This window comes from Oreochromis niloticus, linkage group LG12, assembly GCF_001858045.2.
Source record: "Oreochromis niloticus isolate F11D_XX linkage group LG12, O_niloticus_UMD_NMBU, whole genome shotgun sequence".
Classification (NCBI taxonomy): domain Eukaryota; kingdom Metazoa; phylum Chordata; class Actinopteri; order Cichliformes; family Cichlidae; genus Oreochromis; species Oreochromis niloticus.
Genome location: NC_031977.2, coordinates 22,605,194 through 22,627,064, shown reverse-complemented (window position 1 = coordinate 22,627,064; position 21,871 = coordinate 22,605,194). Strand labels below are relative to the sequence as shown.

The 21,871-nt window shown below is 40.8% G+C and overlaps 2 protein-coding genes across 2 annotated transcripts in view; both read left to right on the top strand.

Moving 5' to 3' along the window:
* Nucleotides 1-272: 272 nt before the first annotated feature.
* On the top strand, nucleotides 273-1,693 carry foxd5 (forkhead box D5). The gene has a single exon (XM_003446073.4). The coding sequence runs from the start codon at nucleotides 415-417 to the stop codon at nucleotides 1,459-1,461; it is 1,047 nt and encodes a 348-aa protein (XP_003446121.1). The 5' UTR covers nucleotides 273-414; the 3' UTR covers nucleotides 1,462-1,693.
* Nucleotides 1,694-2,589: 896 nt separating this feature from the next.
* Nucleotides 2,590-21,871, top strand: part of pgm5 (phosphoglucomutase 5) — a 30,830-nt gene continuing 11,548 nt past the window's right edge. Inside the window, exons 1-8 of the mRNA XM_003446072.5 lie at nucleotides 2,590-3,213; nucleotides 4,733-4,895; nucleotides 5,311-5,457; nucleotides 5,666-5,791; nucleotides 5,888-6,078; nucleotides 8,234-8,388; nucleotides 15,982-16,097; nucleotides 21,065-21,200. Of these exons, the coding sequence (XP_003446120.1) occupies nucleotides 2,956-3,213; nucleotides 4,733-4,895; nucleotides 5,311-5,457; nucleotides 5,666-5,791; nucleotides 5,888-6,078; nucleotides 8,234-8,388; nucleotides 15,982-16,097; nucleotides 21,065-21,200 (1,292 nt within the window). The 5' untranslated portion in view covers nucleotides 2,590-2,955. The remainder of the gene's footprint in view (nucleotides 3,214-4,732; nucleotides 4,896-5,310; nucleotides 5,458-5,665; nucleotides 5,792-5,887; nucleotides 6,079-8,233; nucleotides 8,389-15,981; nucleotides 16,098-21,064; nucleotides 21,201-21,871) is intronic.

Here is a 21,871-nt window from a genome sequence, read left to right as displayed (position 1 = left end):
GTGTGTGTGTGTGTGATTTTACTTGTCTCCGGTTCCAGGATTTGTATAACTGAAATAAAACGCGTAATAAACACAATAACATACTGGCACCGTGGTGTTTCTATGTATTGTATGAATAGGCCTTACGCACATCAGGACCACGCAATCCCCCCTTCCTCATTTGTTTGCTTGCCGGGGCTCCCAGCGGTGTGAGGCTACTCTGATAGGTCCAGAGGGTTAATGGGACTGGCCTGCAGGGCAGCAGCTTACTAGGATATAAAGCCACAGCTCCCATCACGATAGCACAAGAAGTATCAATAGATGCGCTTTTACGCACAGTCGAGGGGCCTGTTGGTTTTTACGCACGGCAAACCATTAAGGCCTCTTTGGCACAGTTGAGTTTTTACGCGTTTGTGAGAAATCTTAGGTGTGACTATGACTCTCTCAAGTGAATTTGAAGCTTCACAACATGCCGGATTGCCTATACAAGAGGATGCGATTGACATAGTAGGCGAGGATGTCCACTATCGAAATGAGTGCTCTACGGGTTCCTCAGCAGAATCTGGTGCGGAATTTGACTCTTCAGAACCAGAATCGTCGGGGGAAAGCGAGAACAGTTTCTGCGCAGACGCACCGCCGTCAAGGAAAGCCCAGAGCAGCTCGGTAAAGCCCCCGTACTCCTACATTGCTCTCATCACCATGGCTATCCTGCAGAGCCCGCTGAAGAAGCTGACGCTTAGTGGCATATGTGACTTCATTAGCAACAAGTTTCCCTACTACAGAGACAAGTTCCCCGCTTGGCAGAACTCGATCAGGCACAACCTCTCCCTTAACGACTGTTTCATCAAGATTCCGCGGGAGCCCGGAAACCCGGGAAAAGGCAACTACTGGTCTCTGGACCCTGCTTCGGAGGACATGTTCGACAACGGCAGTTTCCTTCGCCGGAGGAAGCGGTTCAAGAGAAACCAGCCCGAGTTCGGCAAAGACGGACTGATGTTTTATTCCAGCTTGAACTGCTACCGGCCGTACGGACACCCATATAGCATAACTGGCCAGGTAAGCCCCACGGCTGCCTCTTCTGTTCGTTACATGCCCCTGCAGGAAAGCATCGTGATGCCTTCCTCTTCCTACCACCTCCTACCACAACCCCTGAACAGCCACGGAAAGTGCGTTGGGCCTAAAGACTTCAGAGCGCAGCTTTGCGCAGCAGAACCAGCTGAGCCGAAGTCCGGCCCACAGGCAAAGTGCTCCTTCAGCATCGACAGCATCATGAGCAGACCCTCTTCCATCAGTCAGCACAACTCAAACCGACAGCTAGGCCCGCACGGTGCTCTCGGTTACGGTCAACTCATGCCTGGCCCTGCTGCCTGTTTGGTTCCGACCCTCCTGCAGCCTTCAAGGAATCAGTTCTGCCCTCCTCCCATCCTGAGCACTGCTCCTTTTATAAACGAGCACCTCAGACTGTCGTACCCTCGCTGCTGAACCCTTTGAAAACACTTTACAGTGTCTATATGTTTGGCGTAGCTCATTTCTTAAAGAAATGTTTTTTATTGCATGATATTTATGTGTGTTATGTCTGTAAATAAGATGTGTTGTAATATATTTGTCAAGGTTGCTTCAGGGGAAAACTTCGTCAATGTGAATGTGTTTTTTTATTAAGTAACGTGGCAAAATAAAATGAATATGTGGGAAACGATTGCAAGTTTTGTTATAATTTGAGTCAGTGCACAGTGCTCCTAAGAGCTGTAGGTGGATTTACTCAGAGCAGGAATTATTGTTTGTGTGTAAGTTTGAAAATCACTTAGATTTTCTATATTTTCTGTAGTCTTTATTTAATATTTGTACCTGAAGTACTGGTGATGCCAAACATTTATTTTAGCAACAGCAAAAATGACTTAGTATAATTTCACTGACAGTATTTACTGTAAGGGTTCAACATTGTGTTGGCCTGCTTCCTCTTGATCACCTTAACTCACTTGTAGTCTACAGGCTACAAGAATGATGAAAAAAATCAGATTTTACTAAAGTCATTGTCAAATTATAAAAACACATTTCCAACCAGGAAATGAATAAAAGCTTTACAAACGCAGGCCTTAAACTCGCACTGGCCATTGCTGATTAAATAATGAAACTCACTCAAATGAGAGTGAAGCAGCAGGTTTTAGAAATGAAACTCTGTATCCCTAATTGGTACTCTCACATTTACGTGTTTCATCAAGTATACAAAATAATAATGATAATTAAAAGTCACTTTTTCCATTCTGCCTCAAGGTCGCACTGTTTCCAAAATATTGGAGCAGACGTAAGCGCACTGAAGTTGGTCCGTGTTATGGGATGGGCTACTAAAGAATTTACAGAACACACAGAAGTCAAGATCTATTAAAACATTTTCAGTTCAGAAAATAATAATAGTTAAATAAAAACGGGACACTAAGATACTTCCAGATTTTTGTAACTGACTATAGTAATGGCCTGTGGGTTAGTGTGAAAAGCACACACACACACACAGGCGTGTCCGGTTGCAGACCGGTGCCGACACAATTCCCTTTTGCCATCAGTCAGATGTCTATTTTTGGCCGGAGGCTCAGCTGATTGTGAGTCTTGACGAGTCCACCCCTCCCTGATTCTTTTTCTTCATAGTCAGTTGTTCAGGCTTATTAGAAGAGGGAGTTGTCCGCCAGCAGAGGAGGAGAGTGCTGGTGGCTGCTTAGCTCAGCCAGTACTATAGGATGCGACTCCTGGCTTGGGTCGAGGTGAAAACATTTTTGATTGGCTGTTTCTTGTCACTATAGCCACTTCGTCCCTGCTGTCATCGCTTTTTTCCTCGACGGGGGGGAAAACAACCTTTACTTCACCCTAGACTGACAAATTGCATCTTTGAGCGAACTTATTTTTTTACTCAGTGGTGTAAAATCCTACAAAACAAAACAAAACAAAACAAAAACTCCACCAAACTTGCTTGATCGGTTAAGGAGGATGGAGACGAGCCCGATCCCGGTGGTGACGGTCCAAACCGCCCCCTTCGAGGACCAGCGGCCCGGTACCAATGGACTGCGGAGGAAGACTGCGGTGTTCGAGGGGAAGAAAAACTACTTGCAGAACTACATCCAGAGCGTGCTGTCCTCCATCGACCTGCGGGACCGACAGGGTTGCACCATGGTGGTGGGCAGCGACGGCCGCTACTTCAGCCGAGCTGCAATCGAGGTGATAGTGCAAATGGCAGCTGCCAACGGGGTAAGAATAGGGCGACCACCAGTGTCATGCATTTGTTCCTCTCTGTCAGCATGCAGGAGTCACTTGTAACCAGCAGTAATGTCACTGATCTGCTCTGCGTTGGTGTAAGAGTTACTACAAGCAGGCTTAAACGCTTTTAGAAAAACATTCTTGTTGCAATGGAAGATCAGCGGGTTCATAAACGGAATAATTAATACACTTTACCAACAAGTTCAGGATGTTAATGTGGCCTATGGCTTCTTTTGACCTGCACATATATTTAAATCATTAACACAGAGCTGGAACAATTCACTGGGCTGGGAAATTTAGGGTCATCAGAGGTTATTCTGCTACTTCTGGTGGGACTTTGGGAGTTTTATAATAAACCAGAATTGTGCAGTTGCTTACAGTTGTTTCACATTTGCAGTAATTGTTGATACTGATACATACAAATCTGCTGAGTTGAATTTAACAAGCTGCAAATAGGTTAAAATAAGAGGACAAAGTGAGGCACTGAGGAGGAAAATCCCTGCAGCTCTTAGGCTGTGAGATGTTTGCAGTTGGCTTGAAAAAGTTCCAAAGGAAAATTGGAAAGGAATATAATTTGTTTTGGGGATCAGTGCGTTAAAAAAAAAATTCTTTCTGCTGGTCCAGCCAAATGTCTTCTGGTGTCAGCCTTATCAGCACTTCCATCCATCCTGCTCTATTTTCCTGCCTACGTCTGCCCCCCACCACCGCCAACACACTGCCCACACCTCTCTGTTCAATCTATCAAGGGCTAAGTCTACATGGTGGGGATCCCCTGTCATACTGCAAGGAAAAGAACCAGAAGGATAATAGAAACACTTGCCAACTACCCACCCAGTGCATGTGCTATCCTTCTCGACGCTGGTTACTGAGAAGATTCCATTTGTTAGGGCTTTCCCTCACTTTCTGATCAGTCCTTTATATACACATGCAACATCCCGGATGTTTAGAGGATGCCAGGAGAGCAAATTCCTCTCCAGTGAGGACAATTTTATTTAGAGAAGCTGGTATGCAGGAGAATTATGTTGGTGGTATTACCACTTTAGTATAAATAGAGGCGTAGTTCTGTTATTTAGGCATCCTTCTAGGGGGGGATCATTTGCCTTTTAAAGCAGGCAGCCAATTAGTCGCCCGCAGAATGACAAGATTCTCTGGGACAGGAAGCTTTTGGTCCACTTTTTGCTGTGATTTTTAACTTTTTGAGATCAGGAGAGAAACAAATATGTTGGTTTTTTTTTTAACAACGCAATATCCAAAAAGGTTGCAAAGCTGTATAAAATGTTAATTAAAAACAATATTATGTGGATTTCAAAAAAATTCAAAGCATATGTTTGATTGAAAATGGAACAAAAATTTGTAACTTTTTTACAAATATGTTGCATTCTGTTTTTATAAAGCATTATGACTCTTTTTGAAACACAAAGACATTATATTATATTATGATTTTAGACCAGGTGATATCTGGAATGATATGAAAGCATTAATGCCTCTCAATAATATTGGTGATGCACAGATTGGTCGTCTGGTAATTGGCCACAGTGGGCTCCTGTCCACCCCTGCAGTTTCCTGCATCATCAGGAAGATCAAGGCCATTGGAGGGATTATCCTTACGGCAAGTCACAATCCTGGAGGCCCTGGAGGAGACTTTGGAATCAAGTTCAATGTGGCAAACGGAGGTGAGGATTTAGAAAATATATTTGCTTTTCCATCTGATTCTTATTTAGAAATTTTAAAGTCAAACATAGAAGTTTAAGACAATTTGATTTAAAAAAGTATATATTTTGAGGCAAAAATTAATGCTAATGTTACAACTTGGCTCCTAGGCCATGATATAAAATGGAGTGTGATATCAGAATTGACAAATACAGGTGATTTGTTCCAATCACTACATCCATAAGTTAAAAAATCTAGAGCACCAAATACAACTTTAATAACATTACAAGTTTCTCTAAGCATGCCTTTGTGCCACACCTTCTCGTGGATGGGCAGTTAAGTAAACCCATACATGTATCCAAAGACTCTTGCACAGCCAAGAGTTGTAACACCAGTGAGGGATACATTTTTCATTGTCTTTGTTTCTCTGTCTGGCAGGGCCCTCTCCAGACACAGTGATGGAGAGGATCTACCAGGTGAGCCGGACACTCGAGGAGTACGCCATATGCCCTGATCTCCGCATTGATCTCTCTAGGCTAGGAAGACAGGAGTTTGACCTCGAGAACAAATTCAAACCTTTCAGAGGTACAACATTCGTGCATGTTTAGTTAAAAAGCTTCTCTGCATCATTCTGAATTCTTCAGTATTATCCACAAGCGTGGATTTTTCCCCACATTGCTACAAACCTTCCTGTTGTGTGATGCTAGTAGAACCCCTCTTTCTTTCACTCAAAATGCACAGAAAAAAAACATACTCTCATCCAGTACTAACAGGTTCTTCTGTCTCTATCCAGTGGAGATTGTAGACTCGGTTGAAGTGTATCTACAAATGCTACGAAACATCTTTGACTTCACTGCCATTAAAAGTCTCCTCACAGGACCAGATCAGCTTAAAATACACATAGATGCCATGAACGGAGGTCAGTTCATCATCATACGTCCTGTAAGCCCTGCACTGCAGTTAATGTTATTCATATTATTCTGCTAACTTCTACTCACCTTTTGCTTTGTTACAGTGATGGGCCCCTATGTACGTAGGATTCTGTGTGATGAGTTGGGAGCCCCTGCTAACTCTGCTGTAAACTGTGTACCTCTGGAGGACTTTGGTGGCCGACCTCCTGAGCCCAACCTGACTTATGCCACCTCTCTGGTAGAGTCCATGAAAGGAGGCGACTTTGGCTTTGGGGCGGCATTTGATGCAGATGGGGTAAGCCATTTGCTAGAAGTCCTACTCCAGAATGTGCAATCATTTATTCAAGACATCCATGCTCTGATACTTTTCAAGTGTACCATATAATAGTGGTTTACACATTTTCTTCACAAATGAAAGGGAACAGCCGGAAGTGGCTTTTAATGTAATTCAGTAATCACAGAGTGTATCGTGTACCTCTGTTAATGTTTGGTTACTGCAGTAAACGCTTTATACAAACAAGATTTCCTGTTTCAAATTAAAAGCCCTCTATTATATCAGGAAACAGAAAGGCTTCACTGCTTATATTGTGAAACATGCGCAGGACCTAAAAAACTCAAACTCAAAGTTTTATTAAAGTAAAATCGTAATCTTAAGATTACCTATGCCCAGGACATTCATCCTTTGACAACTGGCTACTAATTTACACTGGAAAAAAGGGGGCAGGGAGAAAGTTACATAACCTTAGAACCAATTTCTTAGGTATAGATAATTATTTTCTGCACAGTGACAAAAGTCTTGTAGGATGTCTTCTGGGCTGTCTTGAGGGGAAAGCTGCTTCAGTACTGTTTGCCTTAAAAAACAAACAACCGTGAAAAACATCAGAATTAAAGCGACATTTGAAACGTTTACACAGACCCCCAAGTTATTCAAAAACTGGATAAAATAACAAATAACTGCAAACACTCTTATTAAGCAGGACAAAGGAAGAAGTGCACAAAAAAGTAAATGCAAAAATTAATAGGTAATACTCGAAATCACTTACTATACATTTTAGGGATGTTTGTCTTTTATTTATGTCTCTTATTAATCTGTACTGCACAGGAGGATGTTCCTAAAGAATATTATGAGCTGTCTGCTGTGAATTGCCCAGTATTCCTTCAACTGGATTTGGCTTAAAAGGAAATTAAAATACAGGGATTGGAAAATGCATTAAGAGATCTTTAGTAACTTAGACTCCTGCAGATGATGGTGATATATATCCTTCAAAATTTGGTTTAATAAGTCATTTAAAAAAATATTTTTAAAAAGAAACAGAAAATACTGACCTATGTGTGCGCTGGGATCATATTTAAGAACATATTTAAGTGGCTGTGGCTGTTTTAGTCCTCATACATCCATAATATCGCTAATAATCCAAAATATTAAATAATTAAATAGATCCTTTTTGTGGTATTTACATACCACGTCGCTCCACAATCTATTCATTCATTTCTTTAAGCCTAGCTGACTTTTATTGCTATAAAAGCTACATCCAAGATATTGACTCCAGCCAGAGACGGCAGAGAAATCCTTATTTATTTTTTATTTGTTTATAATTGCACGTTGATATCAGGAGTGAAGGCAATGGGCGCGAAGTTGCAGTGCATCCACAATAATCCAATGGCCGTCTCACTTTTTCCACAATGTCATCCAATAGACATTTATTCCGCATAAACAGACACAGGCACACACTGTTTGCTTAGTAGTGTAACATCAGGAGAATTACATCACATCTGCTCTGTTTCTCCCCCAAGGATCGGTATCTCCACTGTGATTAGCACCGGTGGTTATTATCATACTGGGTGGATGTTTCTTTTTTGGGGATATATAGTAACCGATATCTTCCACGCTCCCCACAGTAATAATGAATCCTGTGGGGTGGTGGGGGGATTGTACTGAGAATTTGTTACTTGTACTGTTCTGTTTTGTAACCCTCTACTAAAGATCATTTATAGTAACATGAATGTTTGTGTTACAACCACTCTTTGTCCTTAAAGGATGTTGTTTCATATGTTTCTTCATTATCAGTAACGCTCATAAAAAGACCAACAATGTTCTAATCAGTGTCTTAAAACGTGACAGATTCCCTATCCCTTCAGCAGAATTCAGCTCATTACTATTTAAGTCATTATTTGGTGAGTTCAAAAGTATTTACGGCAGCAGGATGGCGTGCTGGGGACTGATTTAAAATAAACTAGAGGGGCTATATTCATTGTAATGAAGGGACATTAGCTTTACAACAACAGTGGTGGCCTGAGGAGGATTAAGCAATTCGTTTTGGTCTTTTTGTGGGGTTTGTAGGCAATACATGTACTATAAAAGGGTTAATTAATGCAGTTAGGCTACATTTAAAGCTATAACTAACTACACAGGACTCACAAAGCACTTTATGTTTTTGTGATGTTCTCAGGACCGATACATGATCCTTGGAGAAAATGGCTTCTTTGTGAACCCATCAGACTCAGTGGCCATCATGGGTGCTAACCTCTCCACCATCCCCTACTTCAGACAGTACGGCGTCAAAGGGTTTGCTCGAAGTATGGCCACCAGTGCTGCCCTTGATAGGTACAACACACACACACACACACACACACACACACACACACACACACACACGCACACACGCACACACACACACACACACACACACACACAAACACACACACACACACACACACACACACACAATCAGTAGATCTAAGAAGTTCTATAACACCGCCCACTCTCTTCCTTCAAACTCCTGCATCGACCCAGTCTCTGGAGAGGGACGACACCCACTATGAATAAAGCTGTGAGATCACCCCCCACACACACACACACACACACACACACACACACACACGCGCGCAGACACCAAAAACACACACCAAACACACACACACATTTACTCACCCCCCTATAAATACTGTGTGTTGCGTAAGAGCAAAGCTAAGCAGAGGGTGCTGAGTGAGAGGACGTGATCACCGCCAAAGTCATCTCCGTTAACATTGTTCCAGCAGGAGAGATCCCGGCACAGCACCTCGCTGACGCTTCTGCAGAATGCTGCTCAAGGGAGCCGTTTGATGAATGATGAATCTACTATAGTTGCTAAAGACTATGTATATGGATGGCAGTCATGACGTTTAGCTGTTCAAAATGTGCTACCTAACTACATTAAAAAATTTAACAGACTGATTTAATATTTTATAAATAATAGACCTTATAGAAGTGCAAAGATTTCATCCTCCCCTTTAGTAACTTTCAACACAACCTCCCTTTGACCCCTACCTATATTTATTTAATCTGACCCTCTGTTTTCTACTACCAGAAGAAGCGTATAGGTGCATATTTATTTGTGTCTATGAACTAGACACATTAAAGATGCACTAATAATAATGGACTTCCAAAAGCATTTGGATGAGATTAAGAAAGTAAATCACTATTTTCCATATTTTACATTATCCAGACGAAGTTACTCTCAGCTCAAAGGACTCCTTCCTAAAAGAATACTTGATGAAGAGAGGCCTGTGGTGGGCAGTGATGTGTCACACTGTCTTCTTAAACCACCATGTGTGATTTAAAATCCAAACAGCATCCGTCAAATTTATTTCAATTATCCATGTGTATCTTTATGTGTGCGAAAGAACTAATCCCTTACTGTTTGTAAGTGCTGGAAGTCACAGAAAGTGATGCTACTACCAACCCTGATCCATCTGAGTTTCACAGTTGTGAGAAATGCTTAGAGGCACTAAGAGAAACAATTATTTGATCGCCCTCCTGAACTTGTAAGTTTGCTCACTTACAAAAAAATGATCTGTCTGTAGTTTTTTTTTTTTTTTTTGGAAAGAGACAGAACATCAACCAAAGATTAATAAAAGGCTTAAAATAAAACTTATAAATGGATTTGCTTGTCATCGAGTTAAATAAGTATTTGATCGCCCTCAACCCAGCAAGAATTCTGGCTCCCACAGATTGTAATTGATAGATTACAATTCATATAAAACACACCTGTCCACAGTTTCTTTGATATCGGCCTCTCAGTCTGAACCTCCATGCAAGATCTTGCCTCATGGAGTGAGGATGATCATGAGAAAGATAATGGATCAGCTCAAACTGCTGGGGAAGACCTTGTTAATGATCTGAAGGCAGTTGGGACCACTGGTAACACACTATGCTGTAATGTATTTAAATCAGATGGCCACCCCTTTCTGACCTGGGTTGTGCCAGAGGTTTCTTCCCCTTAAAAGGGAGTTTTTCCTTCCCACTGTCGCCAAGTGCTTCCACATAGGAGGTCCTCTGATTGTTAAGGTTTGCTCTGTATTAATGGAGGGTGTTTACCTTACAGTATAAAGCGCCTTTAGGCAACTTCTGTTGTGATTTGGTGCTATGTAAATAAAATTGAATTGAATTATATTGAATGTTCAGGTCCATCTTAAGTTTGCCAGTGAACATCTAAATGATTCAGAGAAGGCTTGGAAGAAAGTGCTGTGCTCAGATGAAACCAAAATCAAGCTCTGTGGCATCAATTTAATCTTCTGTGTTTGGAGGAAGCTGAATGCTGAGTGTGACTCAAAGAACACCACATCGGTTCCACAGTCAAGCACGGTGGTGGACAAAATTATGCTTTGAGGCTTTTTCTGCTAAGGGTACAATGGCGAGGCCAATGGAGGGGGGACATGCACTGCAAAATCTTGCACTAGACCTCAACCCTATAGAAAATGAGTGGAGGGAGCTGAACCTGTGAGCTGCCAAGCAGCAGCAAATAAATCTGGTGACCAAAGGTTTCTTCACTAAGTACTGAGTCATTTTTACTTTTGGATAACACTTATTTCACTCAGTGACATTTAAATCAATTTCTAACTGTTATGTAATGCTTTCTTTTCTGGATCTTTGGTTGATATTCTGTCACTCTCCATTAAAATGAAACTACAATAAAAATTAGAGAATGATCATTTTTTGCGAGCAAACTTACAAATTCAACAGGGGATCAAATAATTATTTCCCCATTGTATGCGAATTGGAATGTTACATCACAGAATTGCTGGTTATCTTTATTCACATGGTGCTGTTGCACACTAAGGCAGACAAACACACACACACACAGACTGTATCCCTTGATATTGCACTACTCCTTGCCTAAGGCCATGTCTTATGATGTTGAGCCCTAATAATCACAGTGAATGAGTTGCTTGAAAGGTTTGCGTACACTGGCTCCCCAGTCAGCTTGGCCTCATCACACACATGCACACACACACACACAGGCTGAGACCCAAGACACAAATGTCACATGTCCCACTGCAACCCTGAAGCGCGAAGCAATGCCTCCAACACACGCTTTTCAGTTCTTCTTCTAATATTATCTTTATCTCTCGTTGTCTACTTTCTGAGCACTTGCCCTTTTGTATTGATGATAGTATGCATTTATCTACTGGAAACTCTAATTTAGTTGGGAAGTAGAAGCAACCTTATATATAATACTTAACCCACTGATAATATCATGCATAATAAACTGCATAACACAGGCTTTTCATTTTTTCACGTTTAACATGATTTCAATTCATTACTTGATGCTATGAGGTCCTAAAGTCTTACTACATCTGCAAATCTGTGACCACTTAACTGGTAATTAATGACTAATGTTGCTGAACAGTGTCACTTTGTTCCACTCTTAGTTTCACAACTGCCACTCGTATGAGCGTGACACGAGTTCGTCATGTCACACTCATGTTATGTATATAACGGCATGAACCTGATAAACTCAAGAAAGTGTTGAAGTGCTTAGTAGTGTGAAGTCGGACCCTGGAGTCTGTCCAAGTGTGGGCTGTTTTAGGAGACCGTGTGTATCTGTGTTCTGAGTGTTTAGACTGAGGTTCCCTCCCTGCTATGTGTTTAAAGTCAAGCAAACTGTGTTATAAAAGCTGTGATAAATGCGATGGTGTATATACTCTGTGCGCTGATGTGTATGTTAGTGTGTGTTAACAGAAAAGACAGAGAGAAAGTGAATGCAACTGTTTTCAGATAAGCAAAGGAAACGGACTGGATTCAGGTGGACAGGAGGCTGGATTTAAATCTATCACTTTGGTTGGAGTGTGTGCGTGGGTGATTTTATGTCTCTGTGCACATGCTACGCAAGACGCAGTGAGGGAGGAAGGGAAAGTGGGTGGGAAATGTTGGTAAAGGAAACATCTGCCTCTCTTTTCACAGTTCCAGGGATGGAAGGATGTAGGGTTGAGCCACTGGTGTGCCTGTTACCATCATGAAATGTGAGCTCTTGCACTGATTAGCACGGCAAAGTAGAAAGGTCAAATATTTGATGTTGTGCTGTAGCTAAACAGTCACAGAAAGCTATTAATGACTGTTGGTGTTGTGGTCATCGGGATTGTTTTCATGCTGAGGAAAGAATTAGTAATTAAACCAAGCCACTAATTCTCCCTAGTGGTATTGGATGATGAATAAGAATCTAAAGTGATTAAAACCTTTACGCAGTACCTTTTATATTTACTTTGACAGAGAACATTAGGAGTGATTGACCTCAACGCTGTGCCGGGTAACACCATACAAGGCCACTTAAATCAGGTCAGGCAGGGAGAGCAGCATCAAGAACACAGAACTAGGCAGGCAAAGATAAACATTGCTCTAATAAGCACATTTATCGCCTGATTTACTATGATCAGATAGGAAATATATTCTTGACACAGCTTTGCAAAATCCTAGAAAACTGTTTTGACATTATGTCACAAAGGTATGTTGAGATTGGCACTCCAAAATAGCTATGACCACTTCCAATAATTATGCTAAAATTAATTTTAAAGTATGTTCGGCTCTGACTCGTAGAGAACTTCTAGAAAAATCATGGGATAAAATGCCAAGAGAGGAAGGTAGGGAGAGACAGATGGCTTCAGGGTCGGGGTGGGATTACATCAGGGAGTGACTCAAGATCCCGTCTTGTTTCCAGTGATTATGGACAGGTTGACAGAGAAGGATTCCCATGGACTATGATGTTCACAGATAACATTGTGACTTGCAGTGAGAGTAGGGTGAAGGTGGAGGAGGGACTGGAGGGGTGGAGGTGGAGGAATGAAAGCAACAGAATCTGTGTACAACTGAGACAGAGGAGGGTGGAAACGTGAATATACAGTATGTACTGAGTGTCAGGGGGGATTTATGACTGATAGTAGTAGTAAGAGTGAAAGGGAAGGTTTACAACATGGTTGTAGCACCTACTATGATATATGGTGTGGAGGTGGTAGTGCTGCCAAAAACAGGAGGCAGAGCTGGAGGTGGCAGAGCTGAAGATTCTTAGATTTTTGTTGGGAGTGACCAGGATGGATGGATAGGATTAGAAATGAGTAGATCAGAAAGACAGCTCAGATTAAGTGATTTGGAGACAAAGTAACAGAGCTAAAGTTTAGATGGTTTGAAGATCTGAGAAGATGGACAGTAAATACATTGGACAAAGGATGTCGATAGGCGGAGAAGAATAAGATCACAGAGACGATCGTGTGATTGCTAGGGATAGGGATATGGAAGCAAATGATCTGCTGTGGTGTCCCCTGAAGAGAGCAGCATAAAGAAGAACAAAAAGAAGTTCAGCGTTGACTTTCGTGGCAGCATTATCAGCTATTAACATTGCATTTCTGCTTTGACTACTAAGGGTTATTGGTTCAGGTCAAGCTCAAGTAATACTCCAGCATTGCTGCTCTTTTAGCCTGAGCCCTAAATCCAAACTGAGACGTGAGGGTGCTGAAGGCTATGTTTGGTAAAATGTCAAGCCAAAGCCAAAAGCTGGCCTTATTTTACTTCACGGATGTAGAGAAACATCTTCACTCATTGTACTTTCCCCCTCCGCTGGGATTTACTGAGGTGCAAGACAAAGGTTACTTAGTGGGGTCATATCGTAAGCGTGTGTGCAACAGAGAGGTTCCAGAGAGTTGAGATGAAGGGAAGTGGACATACCTCCTACCTGCTCAGTTATGAAATTTCTTTCCAGCTCTAATCTTGTCGGGGCAGAGCTTCCAAACCATTCAGGATAGACCTGCTCTAACTTTCACATGCTAAAAAGAAGATTTTTAGGTTTGTTCATACATGCAAGGCTGGACTTGCTCATCACTTCATGTGTATTAGAAGATTAAATGTAAGTAAAAGAGAGACAATAAACGTCAAAGTAATCAACATCCAAAAATAGAACTTCCTTAATAACCTAAAGAAGGTATTCACAGGGAAGGATAATATAGCCTTTAATTGATTGATACTAACCATTTAAAAAGACTGTATATTATGTGACCGACTTTAGCTTCCTTGCATGTAAATTGTCAACACTAGTGTGAGAAAATGAACTTTGACTGGAGAGCATTACAGTTTACGGCTCACACCTACACACGAGGGGATTGCAGCCCTAAATAGGCCTTCCAATTTCATTCCTTGTGTCTCCAGACATATTAATCTGCCAGCTTTTTTTTTTTTTGAAATCTCGTCAAAAGAATCCAACATCCTGGTTACCCTGAGACATTTTATTATATCTGTTTAAATATACTTGTACATTCATTCTAGCACTGTGTGTATTTAGTCCCCCTGCTTAACTTCAAGAAGTTTTTTTCTTAGTGGAACTGGAAATTAATACGTTTTGGTCTCAAAACCTGTTCTTGTTTGTGCTGTATCCCTGAGGATGTATGGATGTGAATGCTATGCATGGGTGCGTGTGCAAAGCTCTGTTGGTGCAATCATCAAACTTGAGAAAGCACGATTTGCTTTATTCTCACACTGTTTGGACGCTACATTTCTGCAACGTTGCTTGAAAGCCGAGTACTGCTACAGTCAGTGTCAGTGCTTATGTTGGCCGTGGACGTGCCGTTCAAAACATCAAATGCTTGTCAGAAGTTCAGAGTTTCTGTTTTCTTTTAGGAACGCCAGGCTTTCCATTCCAGCACTTTCTTCCCCAGGGTGGGGGAATAAAGCTGGTTTACTCTTATTTGGTCATTTATCCCATCCTCTTGTAAACAGCTGTGGAGGGCACTGGGGGTTTTATGCATGTGTATATGTATAAAACCACTTAAAAATTTTGAAACTCACCCATATTCACATTTATGGTATTGCACCATGAACTCCCACCACATCCCACAGTACGAGCATTTGAGATGCTGGTGTCCATGTATTTGTTCCCTTGGCTGCAATATCTGTTTTGTTGGTTGAAATATTTGGTTCTGCAGTTTTTAGACTTCTCCTGTAAATTGTTTGTATATTATGCAATGATTGCCCTGGAGATGTTTGTTGCAAACTAAACATTAAAACTAAAACTAAACTAAGCAGGATTGAGCTGGTAACTTTTCTAATATAGGATCAAAGACCGAACCTTTTCTTCATGCGATATTTATATCAAGCTGTAAGCAAGAACGCAAATATTAAATTATCTTAACCCTGCTAACTGAAATGGTCGAATGAAAGCTCAAGGTTCAAAAGTCAGTGTCAGTGTGTCGATCCCCGCCCCCCCAGTCTGAGTGGTAACGCATCCTCGGGTAAGATACTGAACCATGAGTTTAAAGTGCTGTATGAATGTGTAGCAGAAAGTGCTTTGGGTGCTCAAACTGAGTAGAAAAGCAGTGTATAAGTACTGATCCATTTACCATAAAGTGTAAATTTTTCTTCTTATCACATCACTGCATTTCCAGTAAATCAATTAGTTACTCTTTATTTTGTAATCTGGAACTGGGAAGTTTTATTAGACTTTCTCTTTGCTCTTTTCCACTTTGGCTCTTTGCACTCCCTTTCCTCCCACATATTGGACTGTTGGCATCTTTTTTCCCCTCCACGTGACCCCAACATACACATGTATTCACACACACACTCACGCACACACGCACTCCATCTTCTCCTCTCACTATGCTAGCACACGGCTGAGGTTCTAAGTAAACATGAACTAAAAGGTTAACTCACTTTGTTCCTGCTCCCTTTGCCTTATTAAGTTATTGGATGAGCTGCTGGCAGATTGCGCTTGTCATACAGCATTTGGTTTGTTTTATTTCAAAGGTCAGAGTTTTTGTGTGTAAGCTAGTTTCTATATCAGACCTGGGATGTTAGATGTTAGATTTTATTAGATATTAGTTGAATACATTGTGTGTATGTGAGCAAATACATCGCGTGTACAGGCAGTTTTTCTGACTTTTCTCCTCTGCGTGTTTGTAGGGTTGCCAAAGCAATGAAACTGGCCTTGTATGAGACTCCCACGGGCTGGAGATACTTCGGGAACCTGATGGATTCTGGGCGTTGTTCCGTCTGTGGGGAGGAAAGCTTTGGGACAGGTATGACCTAGCACATTCACTCACTATCCAAACAGAAAAAAAGCACTGCCTTTATAAAGAGAGATTTGAAATTGCTGAATATTATGAGTACAGATCTCTACTGAATGCAAATGCAAGGCAGGATCAGCCGGTTAGACTGTGAAAAGAGGATCGCTCATTCAAATCCCCGGACTGTCTTTGAAAATGTGAGTGGGAGTATGTGCATCCTTTCCCCTCAGCAACAACTGGTGCCTGCAAACAAAGCTGTCACTAGAGGACTGCAGTGGCCAGCTGCTGCTGTTACTAAATGTGCAGCGAGAACTTGCTGAAACAGTCACCACCACCCTACGATTTTGGTCTTTTTTGCTACTTTTGTCTGCCAATCGGCTACTATTATAGTCTAAGTTTGCCAAAAAAGCTGAGCTGTAGGAAGTCAACAAAATCCAGACTAACAGGGTAAGACACGTGACACGTTATTACTTTGCATATTTACATTTTTAAGTAAGTCAAGTCAATTAATATTTTTATAATGTTAGGGTTTGTTTAAAAGCTTTATGGTCATCTGGTTCGTAATATTTCTTGCTCTGTATTGTTTTCTTTGTAAGTGTTATTTTTAAAGACGATATTTTTATTTTTTGGCATTTTGGCCACTCCGATGGATGCATCGGGGAATTCATGGTTTAGTAGCTTGCTCAAGGATAATTCAACATGCAGACTGGCGTAGCTGATCTACTAACCTTCTGACTGCTAGACGACCAACTCCCCCTCCTAAGCCATAACAACCCCAGCAGCTCAACAGCTGATTCCTTAGCTTCCCAGCAAACATGGTCGAAGACCAGAGAGAATCTCTCTGGTCAAAACTGGTCGGGGTACGACGTCAAAAACTGAACCTCAGATGGACGCATGTTGACGCTGTTTCCATGTAGAGTAAAGGTTGTGTGTTACAAAGATTAGAAACATAGATCAGATTATTATAAAGAAGAAATTAAATAGATTTGTCTTTGTTCTTTTAAACAGTAACAACTAATATGGCGTGCAAACGGTTTATTAAGTGTTCCTGTATATTAGTTATTACTGTAACACTTTAAAGCTATTTATGGTTTTGCCCTTTTAAATTCAATTTAATTTGTTGCTTGGTGACTTTAGCACATGGGACTCTTACAGTCGTCCCCTCTTTGTTCACAGTGTCCCTATTAAAAACTCAGGAATGCTTTCATTCTAATGTGAAATCAAATCCTCATTGTCACAGCAGGTGGACCCAAACTGCAAAAGTTCTCTTGATAGGAAGTCTAACGAGGACATCCTATAACTCCAACTGATGTCGTGGTAACCTCGGCGACCATGGTTAAGCTTTTATTTTGGAACTATTTTGCTTGCTGGGATGCAACCAAAAGACAAAACACTACCAACCTGTCACCTCTAAGAATAGGTGAACTATTTGTATGAGAGCTGGAATAATATCATCAAATAACCCTGGGTAAAAAACGTGATTTATAATCAGGGGTGCACATAAGTGGTCCGCAGGTGCGCATTCGCTGTCAAAATAAAAGACGCGCACCAGATAAGAAGTTGCAACGCGCGTTTGCGTACATAAGATTTTCTGGAGGAGGACAGACATTTGTTTAGAACTCTTAACGATGTCGAAGAAGCAAGCTCCTTTAAGCAAGTACTTTGGTGTTCCTCCACCTCCAAAGAAATGTCAGGAGTCCGAACCGCAAAAGAAGCGCGTATTCTTGGAAAAGTGGTTGCAGGAGGCGAGTTTGCTTCAAACAAATGATGAACGCACAGAGATGTGGTGCAGAATATGCCGTGAAAATCCCACTCTAGCGGACAAAAACAGTGCCTTGTATATGTACGCAAAAGCGCGTTGCAACTTCTTATCTGGTGCGCGTCTTTTATTTTGACAGCGCATGCGCACCTGCGTACCACTTATGTGCACCCGTTTATAATGTGACTCCAGTTGTCACAACTGTCATTTTTATTTTTATTTTTTGCTGGTTATAAACATGTTTATTTCTTATCTTTTTACTTTTTATTGTTCCTATTGTCTTGGAGCAACCGTAACCACATCATTTCCTTAGGGGTTAATAAAGTATTCTGATTCTGATTCTGATTTAAACATGGGCCTCTGTGGGATTGAAGCACTCAAGTGGACATTACAGGAACTGCAGTTTCTGCCACTGCGTTGGCGTCATTTTTTCAGTCCCTGAGGGTCCTGCTTGGTTCATTCGTTCCAGATCTTTAGTAACTAGCATGCTGTGTGTAATAATATTGATGAGAGATGAGATTGCTTAAAAGGAAACAAACAAAAAGAGAACATTCAACTATTTATGAAATCATCATTTTCCTTTAAAGGTGAAAACCTCTCACTATTTCCCTATTCCGTTCTCTTCCAGTCTGTTCAAGGTCTACGTTTATAAGCAGTGCATCCTGCCTGCTCATAGCTCCATTCAGAGTCAACTAATAGATGAGAGGGCTGTGACCCTGACTGCATGTGTAAATAATCCCCATTCTTCTGCTATAAAAGGAGACAGGGGCTCCCTGAATCACAGCAACAAACCGGCACTCCTCCAGTGGTAGCGTTTTGTGAATACTAATGCAGACACGCACTTACACCAGAAAGTAGAAACAATTCATAAAAATACAGTATGGGCTTGCATTTTAGATGCGTGTCCATCTTGTTACAGTCCGAACCTCACCCAAAGTTTAGTCGTTGTTCTCTAATTCCTTGTGACTTCCTCTGCTTCTTTTTCTTTCAACTACTCAACCCTTTGTATTCACTAGAGAGGACACATTTAACATTTTATAACTTGAAGTAAAAAGAAAACATGCCAATGGGTGTGAACAGAAGAGAAAAGACCCTTGATTGTTGCAAACGGAGGAGAAGATGGCGAGCAAATCCAAATATGAGAAGTATCGACAAGGAGGAGAGAAAGGGAAGGAGCTGAGGCTCAGAGAGGACTATGGGAGCTTACTCGTTATCTATCCATGTAAGGCAAAAAAGCTCAGAGGGAGCCCTGGATAGTAAATCATCAGAGCTGCACACCAGTCTTGCTCTCTCTGAGACACACAGCAAGAACAGTGTTAATTTAGAGAGCTATGTCAAACTTTGCGGGTTTTATTGGTGTCACTTTGAAAACAAAGGCACATCAGGTTAAGCTGTGTTGACATAGATATTAGATGTCTTTTATTAGGTGTCAATCTCCGCCACCTTTTCTGTTAAGATGAATGACGAAGACACAGAGAATGAGGCAGGGACTTAACAATAACAACTGCCAGTTTCCTAATGTGCCTGACATAAAGCTTTAGGTTCTTATTTTTAGTGTAGATGTTGAGAGGAATAGTAAAACAGACGCAGTAATGCTTTTTGGTTTTTATTTTTTTTCTGATTTATAAAATATATATAAATCCAGCTTAAAATAACAGCTCACTTTCCATTTAAAGCTCAAGCAGGGGAACGTTTCTAACACATGCTTAACCTCAACACATACCTTTACAGTGCAGCTGTCTCTGAGAACAGAGCGAAAGCTCCCCAGTGAAGGAGACTGTGGGTGCGATGTGCTCCTCTGTTTGAGTTTATGTTTGCTCTGGGCGGGCAGGAAAGATTGTTTGTCTTGCAACTTTTTGTACGTTTCCAAGAGCCAGCGTCCCGAGGCAACTGTTGTGAATTGGATCTGTGAATGAATTCAGTTGAATGTTGTAGATTAAAATTAACCCACCATTATACATTTACTTTAATAATTGGTCAATACAATAAACCTTCCCTTTAGTTAAATTGCAGATGAAAGTATTGTTCCCTTTCTTTGATAAAGTAACAGTTCATAATTTTTAATTCATCGTTATTGTAACAAGATTCAGATAGTAAAATCAAGTCGAACATGCAGCTATTACTAGGAGATGGTTAGCTGAGGTGGTATAAAAAATGAGAAGCTACAGTAGATGAAACAGCTAGCTTAACTCCAAACTAACATGTTTTTTCTACCTTGGTACCGTATATCTGGATTTAGTGGAAGTCATGTGCTAGGTATTGGCACTTATGTAGGGCTTTTCTACTGAATTTGAGCCTTACATTCTACTGCAAAGCTCATTCACCTAATCATAGAAACCTATTCATATAGCACTTTTATCTATACCTTGAGATTGAGATTCAGCATCTTGTCCAAAGATAAATTGAAACATGTACTGGAGGAGCTGGTGACAAATCTGCCGAACTTCAGCTTGGTAGACCACCTGCGCTACCATACGGAAACGTAGAGCTGCCACCCAGGCAAAAGAAAAAAAGAAGTATATCACGTTATAACGTGAAAAGTTTATTGTTCTAACAAGATACTTTTCACGTTTGTACAATATACTATCATGTTTGTACAATATACTTTTCACGTTTGAACAATATAATATCACGTTATTACAATATGCATAAATATCACGTTCGTACAATATATTTATATTGTACGAACGTGATATTTATATTGTACGAACGTGATATTTATATTGTACGAACGTGATATTTATATTGTACGAACGTGATATTTATATTGTAATAACGTGATATTTATGCATATTGTAATAACGTGATATTATATTGTTCAAACGTGAAAAGTATATTGTACAAACATGATAGTATATTGTACAAACGTGAAAAGTATCTTGTTAGAACAATAAACTTTTCACGTTATAACGTGATATACTTCTTTTTTTCTTTTGCCTGGGTGGCAGCTCTACGTTTCCGTACTACCATGTAAGCCACAGTGCAGAAAATATAAACAACTTCTTATACAGACCCATGCTAACTGCTTATCCTTGTTTCTAGTGTTTGTGTTACGCTGAGCTAAAGGGCTAATCATAATTTCCAAAATTAAAATAATCTTCGATGCCTTGCATGAGGCCAAATTTAGCTCCACTGCAGATTTTCATGGAAGTTTAATCCCAATAACTAAGAGAAGTTTACAAAGAGATGTTGAATTTTGCACGCTTTCCTTCTCTTCCAGGTTCTGACCACATTCGTGAGAAGGACGGTTTGTGGTCTGTGTTGGTGTGGTTGTCCATTATGGCAGCCAAGAAACAAGGTGTTGAGCAGATTGTCAGAGAACACTGGGCCAGGTTTGGGCGTAACTACTTCTGCAGGTAAACGGCTAAGTAATCAAAACATTGTGTATCTATTGAGGTTTCTCATGTGATGTCATGTGCACATTGCTCAAGATTCGTCCGCCATATTATGGTGCGATGCAACCACACGTTGCTATTAAAAAAGGTTTATTCCCCAAGTAGTTGATAGTGGCTCCCGGAGGCTGATGTGGTATTGCTGTCAATGCGATAACTTCAAAATGAGATGATGTATCGTTTTCAAAATGATACCATGCAAATACGTGCATGTACTAAAACTCTGGGGTGAGTTTGAATCTCAGTCACCTTGACCTTAAGAGGTCAGAGGTCAGTTTTTCTGAAAATCTTATGAATGCAATTTCTCAAGAACGAGTCACCTAGGATTTTGAAATTGATAACACATGTGCATCTACTAGAAGGCTAGGGGGCAGCACTGGTAGCCACAAGCATTCTCATGTTGGGCTTTGAATACTAGTAAATTACACGCCAAGCAGTAGTAAAACTTGACAAAGTGTGACACAGAAATAGAGACGATTTGCCTTCAAAGTAAAAGTCGTTTAGAAATCTTTTACTTTGAAAGTTAATGGTTCCTGTTTCCATTTTGCGTTGCATTTTTACAGTTTCACAGCAGCTCAAAAAGTAGCTGGATGGTGTTTGTAGGCAAGCCTGTAACTTCCATTCAGACTACGGAC